Source organism: Pagrus pagrus, assembly GCF_965226575.1.
Source record: "Pagrus pagrus genome assembly, chromosome: 18".
Lineage (NCBI taxonomy): Eukaryota > Metazoa > Chordata > Actinopteri > Spariformes > Sparidae > Pagrus > Pagrus pagrus.
This window is the reverse complement of record NC_140202.1, coordinates 28396847-28411589: the sequence shown is the minus strand read 5'-3', so window position 1 is coordinate 28411589 and position 14743 is coordinate 28396847. Positions and strand designations below refer to the sequence as shown.

The 14743-nt window shown below is 42.6% G+C and overlaps 1 protein-coding gene across 1 annotated transcript; it reads left to right on the top strand.

Moving 5' to 3' along the window:
• Window positions 1–9366: 9366 nt before the first annotated feature.
• foxg1a (forkhead box G1a) lies at window positions 9367–12594 on the top strand. The gene has a single exon (XM_084381170.1). It carries the CDS (start codon window positions 9632–9634, stop codon window positions 10940–10942), a length of 1311 nt encoding a protein of 436 aa, XP_084237296.1. The 5' UTR covers window positions 9367–9631; the 3' UTR covers window positions 10943–12594.
• Window positions 12595–14743: the final 2149 nt, after the last annotated feature.

Here is a 14743-nt window from a genome sequence, read left to right as displayed (position 1 = left end):
AGCAGTGACGCAGGAAACCGTATTTACAGGAGAAACTAATAAATCAAGATTTAAATGTGAAGATTCAAACAGAGAAGTTTAATAACATGGGAGTGAAACGTGTTTAATTCTCAGTTAAATCTTAAACGTGATAAACACAGAGTGAATATTTAGATTTAATAAAGTGAGAGGAAAAATATGATTCATGTCCAATTTAAACCGGATGATGAAGGTGGGCTCATAAATCCTGTTGAGATGTTTTGTTTTAACTTTAAATGAGACACAGATTGAAGCAGCTGTTTAAGATGTTTAATGTTTAAGTTGAAACTAAAGCTGCAAATTCAGCTTCATTTCTTTATTTCTTCTGTCTTCAGCAGAATGAATCTCAGGCTCCGTCAGTCTTTCTGTTGGACATGTTTTGGTCCCTCCAGGCCTCCGTCTGATTCCCGTTTCTACATTCAGCTCACGCCGACAGAAGAGAAGAAACCAGCAGGAGCCAGACAGACAGTGATCTGGTCCAGAGGAACCGGTCCAGCACCGGTCTGATCCAGCGGCGCGCTCAGGGCCCCTCACACAGAAACACATCTGAAAACAGTGTTTTAGTTTTGAGGCAGTTTGTCGTCGTTCTGCTGCAGGATTCATTTATTTTATTCATTTCTATTAATTCATCGCGTTGCAGGAGGAGTCGAGACGGACGTGTGTTTTCTCCTTCAAACTAAAATCTTTTGCAAATGAAATCTTCAAAATAAAACATCCGTTTATTGGTCGTTATTCTGTCATTGTTGGGGGATTTTTAAAAACCTGACGATGAGATTTTGTTCAGTAATCACAGCCGATTACACATCAGGGTTTAAAACACGGGTCCTGTGTTTGTCATTTAACTGTGAATCCTTTCAGGGAACAACATGAAGAATTAAACTTTATTCTTGAGGAGTAATATTAAAAAAACACGAACATTTAATATAATGGTAGTTTTTCTACTTTATGAACATTCTGAACTATTCGATCTTCATCTGTAAATAAAACCAAAAACAGCCACTAGCTACTTTTTTTATTTTATTGTTTCTAATAATACAATAACTGTGATTTTTAACAGCCTAATTCTTTAACTCGTCATTTGCATTTATTAGGCCACAGAATACAGAAATAATATGAAGTTATTATACAAGAAAATCATTAAAGATTTTTCAGATTATTCGATGAAAGGCCAAAATAAGCAGCTTCACACGGAAACAAAAGGAGGAAGATGATCAGGACGTAAAGATGAAGAATTTCAGCGTTTATTTCCGTTTTTATTTCGCTTCCTGAACGCCTCTTCAGACTCAACGATCCGTTTCAACCAGTTTATCTGAATCACTCGTTTTATTTGAATTACTGTGACGTGGTGATCAAAGTGATCCAGCAGTAGAAACGCATCAGGATGCAGAAACTTTTCCTCCGTCGATTTGAGAGAAAGTGAATTTATTTTGACTTCTTTTCAAACCAGATGAAGAAGCAGCGGATCACAGCTGAGGCGGTCAGATGGATCGATGACAGTGAAAGGCTTCAGGTGTTGGTGTAGTTCCTGTCTCCGCCGCTGGGAGGCGCCCTCTCTCCTCCTCTGCTGTTGATCCCTCTGATTTATTTGCTCACAACTTTCCCTCTGAGCCTTAAAGCCAATAATAATAATACTGAGGCTGTTTACATGTGTTGAGAAATCACTCGGCGTCGATGTGTTCAAACATTCACAGACTCAAAGGAAATAAATACGTTCTGCAGATTAACACCCTCCGTCCTCCGTCCTCCGTCCGCCGTCCCTCAATCCTTCATCCCTTCTTTCCCCGTGGCTTATTGGAACACCAAGGTTTTATTCTCGCACTCCTTTCCAGGTCAGTTCCCTCCTCCTGGCCTCCAGAGACAAGAAAAGGCAAAGGTCAAAGGTCACAGGAGGAAGCTTCTGGTTCCTGAACTCAAGACTGTGCTTGTGTTCAAACAACAACAACAACAACAACAAGACCCCTTAAAGACCTCCACGGCACCTTAAAGAGTCCCAGGATTTCATTTTAATCCCCGCAGCCCCAGAAGAACCCCAACAAATACTTTAAGTCCTCCCTTAAGAATAAATAAAACCTTTGGACGCCCAGGAATCCTCGAATTACCCAACAGAGCCCCTAAACATGCCCTCGAACTCCCTTGATAATCTGTGGAACACTTTAAGAACCTCAGGCCTCTAGAACCCTCAGCGTTCCCTGGAACACCACAGAGCACCCGAGTCCCTCAGAATTCCCCCTGAGAACCAATACAGTTCCTAAACACTTCATGAAAAACCTTCAGGACCGCTGGAAAATCTTTAAGAACCACAGAACCCCTTCATGCAAACACTGACCAACATAAGAAACTCTTGAATGTCCTTTAAACCCATAAGAACCCACCGAAGAACCTCTGGAAGCCCAGAGGAATCCACAAAAATCTCCGGGAACTCAGATGTTTTAGGTTCCTACTGAAACATCTTGGTACTCCTTTACAAACCCGTTCATACAGACCTGAGGAACACCTAAAGGGCAGCTAAAACTCCCTTAATAACTTATAGCCCAAAAGAACCCAGGTGCCGGACTACCCAGTAAAACCACTGGGACTCTTTAAGAAGTAAGGATCCAAGGGCTGCTGGAACCCCTCAATGATCCACATGAACCCCCTTAATGACCTCTTTGAGAAGAAACCCCTGGATGGTACTTAAAAACCCAAAGAATGGGCTACTTGAGCTGCTATAAGAACTGCAGGAACCGCTTGATAGACTCATTAGAAGCTGGAGATCTCACTCAAGAACCCCCTTAAAACTCTCTGACCTTGTTGAAAAAAAATGTCTTTTTAAGAGCAGCTAGAACCCCTCAAGAAGTCCCTGAAACCCTTAATGAACTTAAAGAAACCCCTTACGAACCCTGTTTAGACCCTGTGGAACCTCCTTAAGAACCCACAGGCCCACTGCTAAAACCCCTAGAAAACCATAAGAACCTCCTCAACCCCATAGCTCTCATTCAAGTTCCCCCAGAACAACCTGGAAACCTATGAAGCCGACTACAAACCCCATTAAGAGCCTGTGCCACCACAAGAACCTATAAACCCTTAAAGGTCCCTGGAACCTGTTTGAGACCAACAGGAGCCCATTGTTAACATTAGATCTGGCTGAAGAACCCATGAAACCTGTTGAGAACTCCTAGGAACCCTCACAAACTCCCTTAAGCGTGTGAGAACCTCCTTAAACTCACACTCACCTTAAAAACTCTCTGTAACCTCTTAAAGAACCCAAGGAACCTTTAAGGTTGTTGTACCTGATGTTCTTCTTCTCTCTCTCTGTGGTTCTGTTTGAGTGAAGACAAACAGCAGATGTTCTGCATCAGTCTGCTGAAGTCAGAACTCGCAGCTTGTTTCACATCCGGATCAAACATTCAGTGGAGGCAGAACTTTGAACACTTTGGTTCTGTGGAGGAATCAGATCTGAAACTCAGTTTTTAGTTTGATTAAACACGGCAGCTAAAATTATCTGCAGTTGGTGTAAAACTGACGGGATGACTGACGAGTCAATGAAAACAGATGTTTGAATCAAATCACGACGATAGAATTAATCTTCTGATGGCTCAGATGTTAATTATGATGGAGGTCAAAGGTCACCTTCATGTTCTTTCTCTCTTCAGCTCTGATTAAATTTAAAAACTCTCTGTTCCACCCAAACACAAACATACTCCACGTAACACAATCAGAAAGTTTTTACAGTGATAATTACATTTGTTTTATTACCTTCAGTCAATAAATCCATTTTGTTCCACGTGCCAACTGTCAAAACTTTAGATCAAGCTTGTGGAGAGGGAAGTAGACATTTTCTGCATTATTGTATTAAATATAAATGTTTAGATCTGCTAACAAGACGGATTAAATGTGTCGTCTCCGTGGACATCTGGAGGCTGTAAATGTGGTGGACAGCTCCGAAACCAAAGCAGCTGGTGAAAACATTTTTTAACACTTTCATAGGAAAGTTTGTTTCAAAACTTACTCGTGTATCAGCAGATGTTTGTCGCCACAAATATTCACAGTTCTCACCAAAGTGTCATTTTAAGATTTATTCTTTTTATTTGTGTGTCTGTTGAAGTACCGGTTGGTAGTTGACCAACAAAACAGACTAGCAGAGTCAACCTCTCTGATCCTTTGCACTGCAAGTTCACGCAAATAATATGTTTTGAAATTCACAAGAAAATGAATGGAGTCTGGTGTGGTTTGATGTGAATACACAGTTGTCAATCTCTGTTTCTCTTCGCCTCGCACTACAAATTTGACCATGTAAACATGTTCTAAAATTGAGAAGAAAAGTGAATAGAGTCTGGTTTGGTTTCAGTTGTGACTCGACTGCCAAAGAGGCAAGAACAGTTAACCCCCTCTGATCCCTGGCACTGCAAGTTTAAGTGTATAATATGTTTTAAAATTCACAAGAAAATGAATGGAGTCTGGTTTGGGCAAGTCAACCTCCTCGAGCCGGTCTCATGCTTAACACGACAAACTGATGAAGGTTGAATGTGATTTAAAATTCAAAAGAAAATGAATGGAGTCTGGTGCAGAAGTTGCAGTTCTGACTCGACTAACAAAAGAGAGAAGAAAATGAACCTCAGCAAAACCAAGTATTTGATAGGAGTGACAGTGCTCAGAATTTAGGTTAAAATGAATGGAGTCTGGTTTGAGCTGAGCTGAACTCCCCAAACTGCAAATTCAAGTGAAACCAAACCAGCCTCCATTCATTTCTCTTCCAAATTTTAGCACACTGAGATTGACAACTGGGTATTCAAATCAAACCGCACCAGACTCCATTCATTTTCTTTTGAATTTGAAACACATTAAACCTTCAGCTCTTTGCCGTGTTAAGCACGAGACAGGCCCGAGAAGGAGGTTGACTTTTCCCTCTTTTGTTGGTCAAATAACAACTGGGAGTTCAAATCAGCCCAAACCAGACTCCACTCATTTTCTTGTGAATTTTAAAACATATTTATACACTTAAGCTTGCAGCGCCAAGGATCAGAGGGGGGTTAGCTGTTCTTTCCTCTTTTGTTGGTCGAGTCACAACTGCAACTTCAAATCCAACCAAACCAGACTAATTTTTCTTCTGAATTTAGGACACATTTACACATTCAAATTTGTAGTGAGACATAGAGATTGACAACTGGGTATTCAAATCAAATCGCACCAGACTCCATTCATTTTCTTTTGAATTTTAAAACACATTAAACCTTCAACAATTTGCCATGTTAAAGTATTTAATAGTGGTGACAGGGTTTGAGTCTGGTTTGGTTTTATTTGACATGCCAGCTGTTGGTCTGTTTTTAAAATTCACAAGAAACAGAATGGAGTCTGGTTTGTCTGGTAGTTGGCCAACAAAAGAGGCGAGAGTCAACCTCGCTCTCGACCCTGCACATTACTGAGTGTTTGATGTGTTTTAAAGTTCACAAGAAATCAAATGGAGTCTGGTGTGGTTTGATTTTAATGCCCACCTCGTCAATCTCCGTCTCTCATGCTTCACACCTCAAATTTGATCATTTAAATGTTTTCTGAAATTCTGAAAAAAAATGAATAGAGTCTGGTTGGTCTGATATGCTGGTAGCTGGGACTCTCTCTTAGGTCACAATGCAACTCTGACCTTTTAAATCGGCCTAAAATTCTGAAGAAAATGAATGGAGTCTGGTCTGGTTTGATCTGATTTGAAGTCCCAGTGTTTTTTAAACATTTACTCCTTTAAATCCAAGTTTCCTCCTCAGACCACAGTCAGAGGAACTTCTGCTCACTCCGCTGGTGGATCCACCTGCTGTTTTTGATTTAAAGGTTCAATCCGAAGAAATATTTCCTTAAAACATGAATCCAGACGTGCAACTGGCGCTTGAGGTTTTTCCCTTTCCGAGGTTATATGGATGTTTTTTTTCTCCTCCTCCTCCTCCTCCACCTCCTCCTCCACCACCACCATCCACCACCACCACCACCACAACACGCACAGCAGCCACACGCACACGCAGCAGAGAACATATAAGCGGAGCTGCTGATCTCTCCAAACTGCGCTCACATCTCCAGCTTCTGTGAGCAAACTAACAGCAGCAACAACAAACAAGCAGTATGTTTAGTTGTTTAGTTCAGTGATGTCACAGAGGAGCTCACAAACAAACATCAAGATAAACCATCCCATCAAAATAAAAGCACGACGCATGAAACGAATGTTATCCAAAATAAATTCATTTTTACGCACCAATTATTATTATTATTATTATTATTATTATTATTATTATTATTATTATCATCATCATCCGAGGAGCTTTCAACTAACTCATCTACATGTGACTGAAAGCTCAGGAAAGCCGCATAAAGAGACCTGGTTATTTCTTTTTTTTGGTCCGTTTTTCTTTTTTCTTGCTGAAATATAAAAGTATAATAAATGACTTTTTTAAAACAAAATTCTACCTTCCAAACATTTTTTTTGTTGCATTTTCTACCCCATTTTTTACGCAACAGACGTCAGCGTGGAGCTGAGACCTGCTGTCAGATACTCCAGCTGAATGTGCCATTAATGTGGAAACTGCACAATTATAAAAACGTGTTGAAATATTTCCTTATGGGGACTTTACAAACACAAATAAAATGACAAAAGCATTCAAACAAGCACAAAATGGAGTTTGAGGCAAAGTGAGTTCATGAAATGATCAACGAGCATCAAAAAACCTCCCGAATCAGACAAATCGCTTCTTGTTGCGCCTGTTTTTTAAACTTATTTCTACATTTATTAGTTTTAATATTTCCTCAATCAGCTGAATGTGACAGACTCGCTTCTCTTCTTCAGCCTGTTCAGAGAAAATCATCTCTGACTGTGGAGCCCAAAGGCTCCGAGACGCGTCAGTGTTTCCGTGCGTAAAAACGGCAGCCAGTGTCCGAGCTGCGGCTGCTCCTCCGGGTGAAAGTTCCCATCAGAAAAGAAAAGTCGCTTCATTTGGAGCCAAAAATATCTTTCGTTTTCTAAACAGGAGGACATTTTCAAAAAGGTGGAGCTGGCTATTGAAGGATTTGTGTCACATTTACGCACCAAAACTCCACTTTGCGGTTTCCTCTAATTGTTGGTTTCTGAGTGACTTCACAGAACTGAAGTTTGAGGGAAAAAACTCCAAAACTATTGAATTAACTCTGCTGGAGTTTTAAAAAAAAAATGTGTCTCAGGATCAGACAGTTCAGCTCGGGACATGTTGCTTCACACATCAGCGACATTTTGTTGTTAAATGTTCAGAAATATTTTGCCCTCAGACCGCCTTAAAAAGTGTTAAACGAGCTGTCGAGGAGCCGCAGTGACAGATTCGGCTTCACGTGTCTCAGATTAAACAGTTTGAGGTGGAACGACTGACTTCAAATCCAGAGTTCAAATGTTCCTTTTTTTTTCCTACTGAAAATCTGCTGCAGACAACAAGTGTGGAGGTCTGATGTGGCCACAGACATACAGGACTGGACTTACGCGTTAGTTATCAGTAATATTAAGAAATGATGCTGGTGGTAGAGGGCTCATATAGTTGTGTAGGAGCAGGAGTGTCAGCTGTAAATGGAGACGATCTTTGGTTCGAAATACGTCCCCTCATATCATTTGGAGACTATAAATAACATCCTATATTTTCTTTATTATTACAAATTGAAATGTGTGTGATTTCATAGTTGAGTCTCATCATGTGTTTATTATTTGTGGTCACGTGTTTACAGCCCTCGTGGTCACGTGGTAAACATAACACTGTCAGCAGCAGTGTTATCAATTAATACTAATAATAGCATCACATAAATAAATGTGTAGTAATACAGGCTGTAGTGTAAGAGAGTTGTAGTACTTGTACTGTAGTAGTACTGAGAGTATTTGTGAGAGAAGAGTTTTTAAGTTCTTTAATTCAGTTTGACTCCAATAAAACAAACCTTCATTTTGTTTATTTATCTGAATTACTCCAGTTTTATTCACTCGGCTGAATATAAAATGTTTTTGTGTGAAATATTCTAAAGAGAATTTAGTTTCCAGTGTTGCAAAAAAAGATTTAAATATATTTTTTGTCGAAATTAAACAGGAATCAGCCTCCAAAATAACAACAAATGATTTATAACTGAGTATAAACTCACACGTGAGTGTTCCCGCAGTAACAGCAGCAGTGGCAGTATTGGATTTAATAACTATACTAAAGGCGTCAAGATGTTTTGTTTTTTTCCAAAAGAGAATTAAATCCTGCTGTAAAAATGTTGGAATGATCCTTTAAAGCTGATAAATAACGTGATGTTTTCCTGAATATAACTGAGGACACAAACAGGATGAAAACACGTTTTGGAGTTAAATGTGAAACATTTTACGCGCGCCTCCCGCGGCGGCCCGCGGCTCTCCCTCTTATTCATTCAGTGAGTTTCTGCTTCACTTCAGTTTGTTGTCAGATTTTCCTCCAACATGAAGCCGCCGGGAGGAAACTGACGACAAACCTTCCTGGAAGCTGCACGCTGACATGACACCGTGTTTACGCCTCCCGGCGCACATTTTACGCGCGTTTTACGCACAGAAAATCGGCTTAGGAGAAAGAGCCCCGTAGCCTGTCTGCTGCGATCTGACACACAGATCACCTCCGCGTGTCCTGACCGTGTCCGCCTGCCCTGCGGATCCCCTCACTGTTTATTTTCCCTCTGAGTCTGGATGTAAACAGTTTTGAAGACGCCGAAGGGGAAAATATTTGAGTGTAAATATGAGGAGCGGCGGGGATTTGGGTGTACGCACGCACGGTGTGTGTTTTCCAGCGACGGTTTTAGTTTAGGTGGGGGAGAGAATGAGCGAGGGGAGGGGTGAGGGTGAGGCAGGCGAGTGTTGATAGGGGTGAGTGTGTTTCCTGCGCTGCAAAAAGTGTCCGTGTCGGAGAGACGTTTGGGCGTGTGAGACGCTCCTAAAGTCTGATTATTGTTCAGAAAAAACACAGAATCATGTCTGAAAAATCCACATTATCAAATAAAGTTCAATTTATTTTTCAAATCTAGTGTTTGTGGTTGAAATGAGACTAAAACGTGAGTCGGAGTCGCTGCTTTCAACATAAAAATGCAAATAAAATCGACAAAACTCCAAAAACAAACGATTCTCCTCGGGAGCAGTGAAGCTTCTGCTCCTCTGTCACATTTTCAGGTTTATTTTGATGAAATTCTGATTTTCCAGGCTGAATAAGACGTGAAGAGACTCGACAGGTTGAGCATTTCTTGCAGCGTGCACGGCATTGGTGGATGTGTGTGTTTCCCTGTGCGTCATGATTGGCTGAAAGCGCAGAGGACGCCTTAATATTTAATACTAATGTTCCCCTGGTTGGCTGAGGACTGGAAAGGTCCAACCAATGTTTTTTACTTGCTTTAGTGGCTGTGGCTCCCTAATTAATTGCAGCTATCTGTCTCCTATCGATGTGTGTGTACGTGTGTGTTGTGTGTGTGTGTTTCCTTTTTCTCCCCAAACCGAACATGAAATAGTTTGTTGGGCTATACTTTCTTTCTTCCTATCGTTCCCCCCTTCCTTCCTTCCCGTCCTGGTTCGCAGGCTCAGTCCGGACAGATTGAAACCCAGCTGTGTTCGTCGCTTTTGCTCGTTGCCATTTTCCCCCCTCATTGCCCGGTGATGTTGGATATGGGAGAGCGCAAAGAGGTGAAAATGATTCCTAAATCGTCGTTCAGTATAAACAGTTTGGTGCCTGAGGCCGTGCAAAACGACAACAACAACCACCAGAACCAGCATCACCACCAGAACCAGCACCACCAGCAGAACCACCACCGGCCCGGCGGAGCGGACGAAGCCGAGCAGAAAACTCCTCTCTCGGCCGCGCAGCAGGACGGAAAAGCGGACCCTAAAAGTGACTCGTCGAGCCAGGAGAGCTGCACGGACGAGAAGGAGAAGCAGGAGGAGAAGAAGGACGGCAAAGACGGGGACGGCGGCTCCGGGAAGGACGGAGAGAAGAAGAGCGGCAAGTACGAAAAACCTCCTTTTAGCTACAACGCGCTGATCATGATGGCCATCCGGCAGAGCCCGGAGAAGAGGCTCACCCTCAACGGCATCTACGAGTTCATCATGAAGAACTTCCCGTACTACCGGGAGAACAAGCAGGGCTGGCAGAACTCCATCCGGCACAACCTCAGCCTCAATAAGTGCTTCGTGAAGGTGCCGCGGCACTACGACGACCCGGGCAAGGGGAACTACTGGATGCTGGACCCGAGCAGCGACGACGTCTTCATCGGCGGCACCACCGGGAAGCTCCGGCGGCGCTCCACCACCTCCCGGGCCAAGCTGGCCTTCAAGCGGGGCGCGCGGCTGACCTCCGGGCTGACCTTCATGGACCGGGCCGGCTCCCTCTATTGGCCCATGTCCCCCTTCCTGTCCCTGCACCACCCGCGGGCCAGCAGCGCCCTGGGCTACAACGGGACCTCCTCGGGCTACCCGGCTCACCCCATGTCCTACAGCACCATGCTCACCCAGAACATGGGCAACAACCACTCGTCGTTCCCGTCCTCCAACGGGCTCAGCATGGACCGGCTGGTCGGCTCGGATCTCCCCTACGCGACGCACCACCTGACGGCGGCGGCCCTGGCGGCCTCGGCGGTGCCCTGCGGCCTCTCCGTGCCTTGTTCCGGGGCCACTTACTCCCTGAACCCGTGCTCGGTCAACCTGCTGGCCGGGCAGACCAGTTACTTTTTCCCCCACGTCCCGCACCCGTCCATGACCACGCAGACCGGAGGCGGCGGCTCCTTGCAGGCCGCCCGGGCTTCGGCCTCCAATTCCCCGCAGGCTCCGTCCTCCTCCTCGCTGCCCTGTGACTCTCTGAGGCCGGCCCTGTCCGGCTCTCTGCCGGCCTTCTCCTCGGGACTTTCCGGGGGTTTGTCTGACTATTTTACGCATCAGAACCAGGGCTCGACCTCCAACCCGCTTATACATTAACATCCCCAAACCCTCAGCCCCTGCTCACCCCTCCGTCCACCTCCCCCTGAAGGAGTGAGAATCTTAAAATGACTGGAACTGTAAGTGAACATTTTACACTGAACATTTACATTGTACAAAAAATACAAAATTATTATAAACTACCTACTATAGAAAAAAAGAGGAGAGACTCAAACTGCAAAACAAAAAAGAGCAGCAGAGAAACAGAAAGCAGCCCTGAAGTTTCCAGGTATTTTTTAATATTATTATTATTATTATCTTCTTCTTCTTCTTCTTCTTCCTCTTCTTCTTCTTCTTCCTCTTCTTCTTCTTTCTTCTCCTGCAGTTTTAATTTCTGTGTACATAATGTCTGTTCCTATAAGTGTCTCTGGGGTTTGTCTCTGTATAGTTACTGTCAGTCAGCGACGTGCAATGTGAGCTGAGCTAAACACAGAGAGGATGCTGAAGATGAAGATGATGAGAGCTGTAGGCTGATTTGTTTCTGTTGTTGTTGTTGTTGTTGTTGGAGGAGGCATTACTTTTTATAGAATGTGTATTTAAAATAGTTTTGTCTAATTTTGAGATTTTAAAAAAGGTAATAATAATAATAATAATATCTCTAATAGCCGGTTTTTGCCCGCATGTTTGCAGTATTATCAGGTCTCATGCGGGTTAGAAAAGAAGCGGCGGAGAATGATTTTATTTCACAAAATTTAAACACTAATTTGTTTATTTTTATTTGTTATTTTCTATACAGTGAAATGTGTGTTTTTTAAAAAGCGATTCTGGCTCCGCCGTCAAAGTCCTGAGGCTGTTTCTCCATTCATTCATTTGCCAGTTTAAAAACTGTTAATGTACTTTTTTATAGACCAAAGAATCGGTTTGTAGGAAATATTAGCGTCAGTGTTCAGCTGACAGAGGCCTCATGTAGTAGGAATTAAGCAGTGAATGAATGAGTGAGTGAGTGAGTGAATAAAGGGGTGAATGATGCCTCCTTCGCTGCAGAAAATGTCCATTAAAACGAGATTTTTATCGCAGATTTCAAAACATTTTTTAAATTAGCAGAAATCTGAATGGAGTTTGGTGGCGCCGGTTTCAATTTTTCCCCCCAACGAATGTTTCTTGGTGCACTTGGAGGCATTTCGCCTTAAACCGCCTCGCCTTTAGATTAAATGTTAATCTGCGTTGGAAACAGCGTCAATTTAACTCCTGTTCTATCAGAAAAATTCACTTTTTAAGGTGGAATTTTGAGCGTAAATGTCTCGTTTGTTGATGGATGTTTTCCGCGGTGGCAGCCTGTGATGTGCTTCTTTGACTGTAAACGTGATCGCCGATAAAAACGGACGTTCACGCTTCTCCTCCTTTTATTTTATTTTTTGTATAATTAGTAAAAGAGAGAGAAAAAATGTCTATTTGTAATTTGAATTTGGGTTTTTTGGAAGAATTGTAAAAACCCGTTTGTTTGACAGAAGAAAAAATGCCTCATTATCTAATACTACTTGGAATGATTGTCCTTTAATTGTCGTCTCTAAAAACAATTTTTCATGGTTGTGATACTATTGTGGTCTTATTCTTATTCCCGTGTTTGTCGCTTACAGAAGTTCAAAAAGAGAAAAAAATGTTTTAATCATAAAAAAAATACAAATAAAAGAATAGGTTACATTCATAACTAACGCCAATCCTTTTGTCTTCTTTGCTCCTGCCGCATTGTCTGTTTTTATCACCAGGTACCTGAACGCAACAAAAATCCTTAATTTTAAAATATTTATGAAGCTGATTTTGAGATTTCAGAGAAAATTTCTGCTTTTATCTTAAATTTGGGGTTTTCTTAATGCGGTTCTGCACTGCAGTGTATTCCATTCCGCCAGACTTCCATTTAAAAATCCCTGATTTTAATTCCAGCAACAAAGCTGTGAGTTTTCCTCTTTAACGTCCCACGTGACTCTGATCTGTTTGTGTTTTTGGGACTTTTAGTTGTTGTTGTTGTTGTTGTTGCTGTTGTTGTTGTTTACGCACACACAGTGAAAATTACACCGCAGCGCGCGTGTGCGTAAAGCTTTTACGCATAAAGATTTCCGCGCGTCTGGCTGGAAAAACTGTGTCAAACGATGCGGCAGAGGTCGCGTTCAGGCTCACTGACTGACTGTGGGACATTTTCTCCTCCTGAGCGCTGCGGGCTGCGGCCTCACTGAGCTGCGCTGCGGGTTTATGTGCGCTGATCCCGCAGAACACCCTGAGTGAGCAGCTTTAACACCACAGATTAAATCCCAACTTCAAACTGAAATTTAAACTTCAACTTGCAGATTTTTTGTTATTTCCTGACTCTGGATCTGAGCGTGTGTCTGCTGTCGTGTGTGTGTGTTGTCTGGTTCGTTCTTTACGCACCAAAAAGCTGAATTTTCCTCTTAAACTCTCAGATTTTGTGTGTTTTGCAGCCTGAAGTCAGTTTGTGTCGCTGACTCGGAGCGTTGGTGTTGTTCTGGCTCTGTGCTCTCACTTTGGTTCAGCTCCAGGCTCATTTTCTCTCCTCATTTCTCCTCATTGCTGCCGCATCTGAAGGTTTCTGATGCCGCTTTTGTTTCTCCACATGAACCCTGAACTGTGTCGGGAAGCAGCAGAAATGTATTCACTGAAACTTTGTCTCGTTTCTTCTCTCCGGTGTGTTTCAGCTTCAGTTCTGCTCCTCTGCGGAGGCTCCAAGTCTTCATTGTGTCTCAGCTGCTGCATGTGGAGCTTTTTGTTGCAGTTGGTTGATTTTGTTCTGCAGAATTTTCTCTTTTTACTGAACAGAGCTCAGATTTTAAGGCGCAGTGGGAGAGTTTCTTGTCGCTCTGATCGTGGTCGGTTTTTGCCTCATTTCGCTTTATTCGGTTTAATTTCACACCTCAGATTTAAAATATGTGTCAATCAATAAATCATTTCAAGCTGGAGATTTTTTAAAGAAACATCAGAACTCTTTCTCTCTCTCAACTCGTCATATTTGATCTGATCTCCACATTTTTCCCGCCTCATTAAACTTTGACTGATTTGTTTTACAAATTAAATCTGAACTGAGATAAAACTGAGTTTCTTCCATTAACTTGCAGATTAGATGTTTTATTTTTTGCGCTCGCTCGTGTTTCTGCAGTTAAAATGTGTGATGAGACTTTAAGTGATTTTTAAGAAGCTGCTGAAACATTTTTGTGTTTTCTTGTTTTTCTCCATCAGCAGAAATTAAACCTGCAGGTTTTTTCTCGCAGAAACTTCACATTTCCCGTCTGAATCAAACCGCCGCTTTCTCCTGGTTGTGGTTTCATATGCGCGGCGTGTTTATCAGCGCACTGAGATGTGATGTCACTGTGTGTTGTTGCAGCTGGGTGGTTGTGATGTGCGGGCTGCTGCGGGCTGCTGCGGGCTGTAAACTGAGCCGCTTCTCTTTGTGCCGCACAAATCCTAAAAAAGTCCAAAACATTTGCAGCATTTAAATTTTATTTCCGGTGTTTCAGCTTCTGGTTTGTTCGTGGGGACGAGCTGAAGCTGAAGCTGCTCAGCACCGTTCCGTTGTTTTACGCACAAGAAGAATTAAAACCTCCTCCTGCTTCTCTCCGGATACATTTATATATATTTATATATTTACAATCCTAAATATGAACCCGCTGTGCGGCGGCAGGTTTCTCTCTCTGTTCTCCTCAGAATCTTTTTCTTTCTTTCTTTCTTGCGCTTCATATTCAGACGCTCGTTTCTGTTTCTGTCTCATCCGGATATTAATTAAAGACGGAAACAGTCTGAAGCTCGACGAGTTTCTGTTTATTTTATTGTGTAAAATCTGAATGTGATGTGTGT

What these genes read in the sequence shown, in the direction of transcription:
- foxg1a (XM_084381170.1), top strand. Translation starts at nt 9,632, where the DNA reads ATGTTGGATATGGGAGAGCGCAAAGAGGTGAAAATGATTCCTAAATCG.